Below are 10,152 nucleotides of genomic sequence, written 5' to 3' on the forward strand. Positions count from 1 at the left end.
CCCAATGGCTAGATGTGCCAACTTATAGAGACATACCCCAAGAGACTTGCAGCTGTAATTGCTGCAAAAGTTGGCTCTACAAAGTATTGACTTTGGGGGTGGGGGGGTCAATACTTACACATGCTCAAGTTCTGTTTTTTTGTCTTATATCTTGTTTCACAATAAAAAATATTTTGCATCTTCAAAGTGGTAGGCATGTTGTGTAAATCAAATGATACAAACCCCCAAAAAATCAATTTTAATTCCAGGTTGTAAGGCAACAAAATAGGAAAAATGCCAAGGGGGGTGGGTGAATACTTTCGCAAGCCACTGTAGCTCTAGCGTCCCTTAAGGAAGCTGTCCAGTACGCGGTCTCTCCTGTCTGAGAGCCAATATCCAGCCATGGCCGCCACTCCACCCATGAAGATGGAGGTGAAGACCATGTCTCCTTTAGCAGCCAGGGTGGCAAGAGCACAGAGCAGCACCCCAAAGAACATCTGCTGGAGAACCTCCACCTCTTCATCCTGGATGTCCTCAAACAGACCCTTCTCACCCACACCTGGAGGGGGAGAGAGAGAGATAAAGGAGAGGGAGAGAGAGAGAGAGAGAGAGTGAGAGCAAGAGAGAGAGACAGGGAGAGATGATGTGTGTGTCTGTGTGTGAGTGTGTGTGTGGTTACCGTGTGTGTGGTTAGGTCACTTACCTCTGGGTAGCTGTTTTTGCATACAGATGCTGTCCTGGCGTGTGAAGCCTTCAGCACAGTCACAGCGGAAAGAGCCGTCCACATTGGTACAGATCTCATCCAGCCCTGGACATGCCATAACCCGCTCACTGCACTCATCTATATCTGAGAGAGATGCAGAGAAAGAGAGACAGAAGTAAAATAACTGCAATCATTCCTTTTTCAGAGAGAGAGAGAGGTAAACCTACTGCAATCATTCCTTTTAAATAGAGAGAGAGAGAGAGAGAGGTAAACCTACTGCAATCATTCATTTTAAAGAGAGAGAGAGAGAGAGGTAAACCTACTGCAATCATTCCTTTTAAAGAGAGAGAGAGAGAGGTAACCCTACTGCATTCATTACTTTTTGAGAGAAAGAGAGAGAAAGATAGAGGTAAACCTACTGCATTCATACTTATTTAAGAGAGAGAGAGAGAGAAAGAGAACGGTAAACCTACTGCATTCATTCTTATTTGAGAGCGAGAGAGACATACAGACAGACACACAAACACACACACACAATATACCTACACATTCTCCCACAAACACTACACCACTAACCTAAACACTTGGCTCCAGTTAGTCTGTAGCCAGTAGCACACTTCCTGCAGCGAGCTGGCCCAGCGCCCATACAGCCCACACAGGCGTCATCACAGCCTGGGGGAAGACCACAAAACATCTTCATCAATACATAACACTCACATCCACAGCTCTCACTAATGGTGGAGAGGAGGTTCTGCTTCAGATATCGAAATGAATGAAACTCTCTTAGTCATAAAACTGGAGAAAGAGCAAAGAATCTACTTAAGACACCTCTAATCTATGCAATGTACAGTTATACCTGAAGCTCTTAAAAATCATAAAGTGTATCAACTTCTGATTGGCTGTTGAAGAGGAGGAAGTGAGCTCCTGACCTCTGGTAGCAGAACTGACCTCTGCACTGATAGTTGCCCTCTGTGTTGAAGCAGTAGGTGTTGGGAGGACACTGACCCAGCTCTGTGCCACACTCGTCTATGTCTGGAACAAAACAAAATAGGTATTATTGGAACAGAACAGAACAGGTATTATAGGAAGTGAACTGAACAGGTATTATAGGAGCAGAACAGAACAGGTATTATAGGAGCAGAACAGAACAGGTATTACAGGAACAGAACAGGTATTATAGGAGCAGAACAGAACAGGTATTACAGGAACAGAACAGGTATTATAGGAACAGAACAGAGCAGGTATAATAGGAACAGAACAGAGCAGGTATAAGAGGAACAGAACAGAGCAGGTATTATAGGAATATAACACAACAGAACAGGTATTATAGGAACAGAACAGGTATTATAGGAACAGAACAGAGCATGTATTTTAGGAACAGAACAGGTATTATAGGAACAGAACAGGTATTATAGGAACAGAACAGTTATTATAGGAACAGAACAGAGCAGGTATTATAGGAATATAACACAACATAACAGGTATTATAGGAACAGAACAGGTATTATAGGAACAGAACAGAGCATGTATTTTAGGAACAGAACAGGTATATAGGAACAGAACAGGTATTATAGGAACAGAACAGGTATTATAGGAACAGAACAGAGCAGGAATAATAGGAACAGAACAGAGCAGGTATAAGAGGAACAGAACAGAGCAGGTATTATAGGAATATAACACAACAGAACAGGTATTATAGGAACAGAACAGGTATTATAGGAACAGAACAGAGCATGTATTTTAGGAACAGAACAGGTATTATAGGAACAGAACAGGTATTATAGGAACAGAACAGTTATTATAGGAACAGAACAGAGCAGGTATTATAGGAATATAACACAACATAACAGGTATTATAGGAACAGAACAGAGCATGTATTTTAGGAACAGAACAGGTATATAGGAACAGAACAGGTATTATAGGAACAGAACAGGTATTATAGGAACAGAACAGTTATTATAGGAACAGAACAGAGCAGGTATTATAGGAATATAACACAACATAACAGGTATTATAGGAACAGAACAGTTATTATAGGAACAGAACAGAGCAGGTATAATAGGAACAGAACAGAGCAAGTATAATAAGAACAAAACAGAGCAGGTATTATAGGAACAGAACAGAGCAGATATTATAGGAACAAAACACAGCAGGTATTATAGGAACAGAACAAAACAGGTATTATAGGAACAGAACAAAGCAGGTATTATAGGAACAGAACATAGCAGGTATTATAGGAACAGAACAGAGCAGGTATTATAGGAACAGCACACAACAGAGCAGGTTTTATAGGAACAGAACAGAACAGGTATTATAGGAATAGAACACAACAGAACAGGTATTATAGGAACAGGACAGAAATTATAGGAACAGAACACAACAGAGCAGGTATTATAGGAACAGAACAGAACAGGTATTATAGGAACAGAACAGGTATTATAGGAACATAATAGGTATTATACGAACAGAACAGGTATGATAAAGTGCAGTACAGTATGATGATAAACTAAAGTATTACACATTATAAACACATACACCAAAATTGACATTGACATTAGTAATCCAGAGTGACATACAGTAGTGAGTGGATACGTTACAAGCGCCATGCTTTACCAACTGAGCCACACAGGATTTAGAGGAAGATGTTAAATGTTGATACAACTCTTCTTTCATCTGCGACACACTCACATACACACATGCACACACACACACACGCGCACACACACACACACACTGTCCCACTCACCTACACATGTGTTGACATGGAGGGTCCAGCCTGTTCTGCACTCCAGACACAGGTCATTCTGAGGACCTGAGCATTCCTTACAGGAGTCTAGACAGCCTCGGACCAGAACCATCTGGGACAGCACTGAGTACAGCCCTGCAGCCAGGAGAGGCCAGCCAATCCTCATCACTCACTCCCTCCCTACCTACCAGCCACTGAGACAGTATGGGAGAGGTGGAATCACTATGTTCTATAGTGGGGACTAGGGTACACAGACAGGAAAGCACACAGTTCAGGATTAGGTTGAACACTTACTTAAATCAATGAGCTAATTAAAGGGGGATCTTCTACGATTGCTACATCCATTTTTAGACCTTTAAATTATTTATACATCGGCCTGCCCATTGATTCGTGAAGAATATAGCTTATAAATGACTCATGGGCTTAGTTCAACTGTCACACCCCATCAGAACCCCAAATATATGCTTGTTTTACTCCATTGTTTCTAAACAATGTAATTGTAAACGAACATGGTATAGCCTCAAAACATGGTTAAAACTATCATTTTGATGCCATAGATGGTCGGTCCTTGCATCCATAGCTCTGTCTATGAATTCCAAGATGGCGTAGCATCTTGGAATTGGTGAAGACGCTAACGGTGACTAATAACAGGTAGCCATTCAGTTGCAGCTACACTATTTTCAGCTTACGGTTCTTGATGAAAGTTATAAAGTAATAGTAGAATCCTTTCCACGTTGGGTGAGGCGGGTTGCAGGAAAGTATATTTAGTTAAAGAATGAAAAGTAAAAATTGAGAAATATATACAAAATAGACAAAAAAAACAAGAAACGGGATATTTACACAGGGACAATGAATAAAAGCGACCGCACTGCTACGCCATCTTGGAACCTACACTATCCACCAGCCAGCTCTAGCTCTAGCCTGGACAATTCGTCGGCCAGTCTGCACAGCGTGCTATCGACCCAGCGTGCTATCGACCCAGAACTTATTGGACTTTCTGCCGGAATCACTGGACCCTAGCGCCGGATCATCGCAACCAGCTAGCTAGCTGCAACCTGTTGTTGGCTGATTACCATTGCCCTATAGCAAGCACCAGTTAGCCTTGAGCTAGCCTCAGGCCCATCTCCCGGCTATCTACCTCTCTGTCAACCGGACGGGACCTCCTAGTGTTGACACTGAGCCGACTGGTCTGCCGACGAAATATTCTGATGTGGTTTCAACAGGCTTCCCGTGCCAGCCCCGGCCCGCTAGCACACGCAAACTACAACTGTGCTCCCTGCTAGCTGTGCTGAAGCACCAATTTGAACTGCTCTCGGACTCACATATTGCTGTTCACTGGACCTTATGATCACTCAGCTGCACAGCTGATGCCTGCTGGACTGTTCCTTTACACGGTACCCTGTCCTGTTTATTCTGTTTATTCTGTTTAGCCTTAGCCCAAACGTTATCGCTATTTCCAGTTGTTGTCTTAGCTCTCTCTAATAACACCTGTGACTGCTTTATGCCTCTCTCCCATGTCAATTATGCCTTGCCTATTGCTGTTTGGGTTAGTTCTTATTATACAATTTCACTGTAGAACCCTAGTCCCTCTCAAACTGCCTCAAATAGTTCCTTTGTTCCACCCCCCATACACGCCGAGACCGGCTCAATCGGCTCAATCGGTGCCTCCAGTGACGCTATCTCTTTCATTGTTACCCAACGCTTAGGGTTACCTGAACTGTACTCATATCCTTCCATATCCTTTTCTGTACATAATGCCCTGAATCTTTCCTACAACGCCCGGAGAACTGCCCCCTTTATTCTATGTACCCAACGCACTAGAAGACCAGTTCTTAAAGCCTTTAGTCGTATCCTTATTCTAGTCCTCCTCTGTTCCTCTGGTGATGTAGAGGCTAACCCAGGCCCTGTAGCCCCCAATATCACTCCTACTCCCCAGGAGCTATCATTTGTTGACTTCTGTAACCGTAAAAGTCTTGGTTTTCTGCACATAAATATCAGAAGCCTCCTTCCTAAGTTTGAGTTATTCACTGCGTTAGCACACTCCGCCAACCCTGATGTTCTAGCAGTGTCTGAATCCTGGCTTAGGAAGACCACCAAAAATTCTGAAATTTCCATCCCCAACTATAACATTTTCCGTCTAGATAGAACTGCCAAAGGGGGTGGAGTTGCAATCTACTGTAGAGATAGCCTGCAGAGCTCTATCATACTATCCAGGTCTGTGCCCAAACAGTTTGAGCTTCTACTTCTAAAAATCCACCTTTCCAGAAATAAATCTCTCACTGTTGCCGCTTGCTACAGACCCCCCTCAGCCCCCCAGCTGTGCCCTGGACACCATATGTGAATTGATTGCCCCCATCTATCCTCAGAGTTCGTACTGCTTGGTGACCTAAATTGGGATATGCTTAACACCCCGGCCATCCTACAATCTAAACTAGATGCCCTCAATCTCACACAAATTATCAACGAACCTACCAGGTACAACCCTAAATCCGTAAACATGGGTACCCTCATAGATATCATCCTGACTAACTTACCCTCTAAATACACCTCCGCTGTCTTCAACCAGGATCTCAGCGATCACTGCCTTATTGCCTGCGTCCGTAACGGGTCCGCGGTCAAACGACCACCCCTCATCACTGTCAAACGCTCCCAAAAACACTTCAGCGAGCAGGCCTTCCTAATTGACCTGGCCCAGGTATCCTGGATGGATATAGATCTCATTCCGTCAGTAGAGGATGCCTGGTTGTTCTTTAAAAGTAATTTCCTCTCAATCGTAAATAAACATGCCCCATTCAAAAAATACAGAACTAAGAACAGATATAGCCCCTGGTTCTCCTCAGACTTGACTGCCCTTGACCAGCACAAAAACATCCTGTGGCGTACTGCATTAGCATCAAATAGCCCCCGCGATATGCAACTTTTCAGGGAAGTTAGGAACCAATATACACAAGCAGTTAGGAAAGCAAAGGCTAACTTTTTTCAAACAGAAATTTGCATCCTGTAGCACTAACTCCAAAAAGTTTTGGGACACTGTAAAGTCCATGGAAAATAAGAGCACTTCCTCCCAGCTGCCCACTGCACTGAGGCTAGGAAACACTATCACCACTGATAAATCTACAATAATTGAGAATTTCAACAAGCATTTTGCTACGGCTGGCCATGCTTTCCACCTGGCTACCACTACCCTGGCCACCAGCTCTGCACCCTCCGCTGCAACTTGCCCATGCCCCCCGCTTCTCCTTCACACAAATCCAGACAGCTGATGTTCTGAAAGAGCTGCAAAATCTGGACCCCTACAAATCATCTGGGCTAGACAATCTGGACCCTTTCTTTCTAAAACTAGCCGCGAAATTGTCGCAACCCCTATTACTAGCCTGTTCAACCTCTCTTTCGTAACGTCTGAGATCCCCAGAGATTGGAAAGCTGCCGCAGTCATCCCCCTCTTCAAAGGGGGTGACACTCTAGATCCAAACTGTTACAGACCCATATCCATCCTGCCCTGCCTTTCAAAAGTTTTTGAAAGCCAAGTCAACAAACAGATCACCGACCATTTCGAATCCCACCGTACCTTCTCCGCTATGCAATCCGGTTTCGAGCTGGTCATGGGTGCACTTCAGCCACGCTCAAGGTCCTAAATGATATTATAACCGCGATCGATAATAGACAGTACTGTGCAGCCGTTTTCATTGACCTGGCCAAGGCTTTCGACTCTGTCAACCACCGCATTCTTATTGGCAGACTAAATAGCCTTGGTTTCTCAAATGACTGCCTCGCCTGGTTCACCAACTACTTCTCAGATAGAGTTCTCAGAGTTCAATGTGTCAAATCGGAGGGCCTGTTGTCTGGACATATGGCAGTCTCTATGGGGGTGCCACAGGGTTCAATTCTTGGGCCGACTCTTTTCTCTGTGTATATCAATGACGTCGCTCTTGCTGCTGGTGACTCTCAGATCCACCTCTACGCAGACGACACCATTTTGTATACATCTGGCCCTTCATTGGACACTGTGTTAACAAACCTCCAAACGAGCTTCAATGCCATACAACACTCCTTCAGTAGCCTCCAACTGCTCTTAAACACTAGTAAAACTAAATGCATGCTCTTCAACCGAACGCTGCTTGCACCCGCCCACCCGACTAGAATCACTACTCTCGACGGGTCTGACCTAGAGTATGTGGTCAACTACAAATATCTAGGTGTCTGGTTAGACTGTAAACTCTCTCCTTCCAGACTCACATTAAGAATCTCCAATCCAAAGTTAAATCTAGAATCGGTTTCCTATTTCGCAACAAAGCCTCCCTTCACTCATGCTGCCAAACATGCCCTCGTAAAACTGACTATCCTACCGATCCTTGACTTCGGCGATGTCATTTACAAAATAGCCTCCAACACTCTACTCAGCAAATTGGATGTAGTCTATCACAGTGCCATCCGTTTTGTCTCCAAAGCCCCATATAATACCCACCACTGTGACCTGTACACTCTTGTTGGCTGGTCCTCACTACATATTCGTCGCCAAACCCACTGGCTCCAGGCCATCTATAAATCACTGCTAGGCAAATCCCGCCTTATCTTAGCTCATTGGTCACCATAGCAACACCCACCCGTAGTCTGCGCTCCAGCAGGTATATCTCACTGGTCATCCCCAAAGCCAACACCTCCTTTGGCCGCAATTCCTTCCAGTTCTCTGCTGCCAATGACTGGAACAAATTGCAAAAATCTCTGAAGCTGGAGACACTTATCTCCCTCACTAACTTTAAGCATCAGTTGTCAGAGCACCTTACCGATCACTGCACCTGTACACAGCCCATCTGAAATTAGCCCGCCCAACTACCTCATCCCTATATTGTTATTTATTTTTGCTCATTTGTACCCCCAGTATCTCTATTTGCACATCATCTCTTGCACATCTATCATTCCAGTGTTAATACTAATTGTAATTATTTTGCACTATAGCCTATTTATTGCCTTACCTCCATAACTTGCTACATTTGCACACACTGTATATATATGTATTTCTGTTGTATTTTTGACTTTGTTTTGTTTTACCCCATATGTAACTCTGTGTTGTTGTTTTTATCGCACTGCTTTGCTTTATCTTGGCCAGGTCGCAGTTGTAAATGAGAACTTGTTCTCAACTGGTTTACCTGGTTAAATAAAGGTGAAATAAAAAAAATTAAATAAAATTTGAGAGTAGTTACATTTCTCCAGCCCCATCCCTCAACTATTTACCAAAACAGAGGCTGCGAAACTACTTCGTTATTGCTTGAACAGCAGGTTGCCCATTTAAAAGTGGAGTAATTGTTGTTTTCACATGAATTAAATAAATGTCACTGTAGGTGTTATTTGCAGCCTTTTCAGTAAACCACAAACAACTAAGGGAAATAGTCCATGCAGGTCTGTGCAACTTGAGAACAGTAGTAAGAGATTACATGGGCTATTTTTACAAGAAAATAACCTTTGAAAAAGTTCACACAATATATTTATTTTAGCTATTTACCTGTAAGCGCTTCAACGCTGAGCGTGAAGAGCAAATTGTCGGGAAACTAACAGTTTCGTCCGAGGCACTCGTCAAAGAATTGAGTGAACTTCGATGCTCTCTTTGGGACGCCTTTTTGCTCCGTTGAGATCAGCTGCCGTCGTTCTTGTTGATCTCGTTTTCTCTCAAATAGCCCTTGACCAATCACAGTCTCTTGAGGGGCGAAAGGGTCCGGGACTACTGTACATGTTGGCCAACCAGAGCACCACCACACAGATAATCAATGTTATTTATAACTGCAAAAGTGTGAGAGGGGGGCTGCATTCCTGTCTGTCGCGCGACCACTCTCGCGGCTATTTCCCACAGATATTTGTGGTCTTTTTACAAATGTTTTTGAAAACGCAAAGTACTATTTTCCTCCTGGTGACAATATCAATTGTGAGGAGAAATTCTTTTTTATATCAAAGTACATTTATTTGTCATCTTTCACATAGAAAAAAATTATACATTATACAGTCCATGATAGGTATTGACCAAAAATAATTTAGGTCATTTACATAGGCTTACCACATTTTATTTCTACACTAATGCATGTGTGGTCTTCTGTAGCTCAATTGGTAGAGCATGGTGCTTGTAACGCCAGGGTAGTGGGTTCGATCCCCGGGACCACCCATACGTAAAAATGTATGCACACATGACTGTAAGTCGCTTTGGATAAAAGCGTCTGCTAAATGGCATATTATTATTATTATTATAAACAGATAAGGAGAATATAATTAAGCAATAAGGCCCAAGGAGGTGTGGTATATGGCCAATATACCACGGCTAAGGGTTGTACTTAGGCAAGACACAATGCAGAGTATATTGGCCATATACCACAAACTCTCGAGGTGCCTTATTGCTATTATAAACTGGTTACCAACTTAATTAGAGTGGTAAAAATACATATTTTGTCATACCCATGGTATACGGTCTGATATATCATAGCTGTCAGCCAATCAGAATTCAGGGCTCAAACCACCCAGTTTATAGTAAAATATATATTTATTGTCCATTGGTTAGAACGGCAATTTGTCTTCTGCCTTTCCCAACACCCCCAAGACACACACACACTATGAGAGGCACAGGGTGAGCAGCAAATGTTGGGGGTAGAGTGCCTTGCTCAAGGGCACAATGACAGGAGATGGTACATGGGAGCAGCAGCTTTCCAGCTGCCAGTTCAGTTCCATTTTTGTGTTCACGGC

The 10,152-nt window shown here is 43.3% G+C and overlaps 1 protein-coding gene across 3 annotated transcripts; it reads right to left on the reverse strand.

Moving 5' to 3' along the window:
* Positions 1–242: 242 nt before the first annotated feature.
* On the reverse strand, positions 243–9,579 carry LOC121578640 (protein disulfide isomerase Creld1). 3 transcript variants are annotated; one of them, XM_041893012.1, is made up of 6 exons: positions 8,930–9,579; positions 3,430–3,623; positions 1,631–1,714; positions 1,259–1,354; positions 683–826; positions 243–538 (listed from the first exon to the last, which is right to left on the reverse strand). In XM_041893012.1, exons 2-6 carry the CDS (start codon positions 3,593–3,595, stop codon positions 318–320), a joined length of 711 nt encoding a protein of 236 aa, XP_041748946.1. In that variant the 5' UTR covers positions 3,596–3,623; positions 8,930–9,579; the 3' UTR covers positions 243–317. The 3 variants fall into 3 exon arrangements, with proteins under 3 accessions (XP_041748946.1, XP_041748945.1, XP_041748947.1); XM_041893011.1 differs by having other exon boundaries at positions 3,430–3,670; XM_041893013.1 differs by lacking the exon at positions 8,930–9,579 and adding an exon at positions 8,479–8,494.
* Between the last annotated feature and the right edge of the window lie 573 nt (positions 9,580–10,152).

The sequence above is a fragment of the Coregonus clupeaformis genome, chromosome 12 (genome assembly GCF_020615455.1).
Source record: "Coregonus clupeaformis isolate EN_2021a chromosome 12, ASM2061545v1, whole genome shotgun sequence".
Taxonomy (NCBI): domain Eukaryota; kingdom Metazoa; phylum Chordata; class Actinopteri; order Salmoniformes; family Salmonidae; genus Coregonus; species Coregonus clupeaformis.

Coding starts and splice junctions, on each gene's coding strand:
- LOC121578640 (XM_041893012.1), bottom strand. CDS start 3,595: ATGAGGATTGGCTGGCCTCTCCTGGCTGCAGGGCTGTACTCAGTGCTG. Junction 1,355..1,630: donor GGGCAACTATCAGTGCAGAG/GTCAGTTCTGCT, acceptor GTCTTCCCCCAG/GCTGTGATGACGCCTGTGTG. Junction 539..682: donor GCAAAAACAGCTACCCAGAG/GTAAGTGACCTA, acceptor CTCCCCCTCCAG/GTGTGGGTGAGAAGGGTCTG.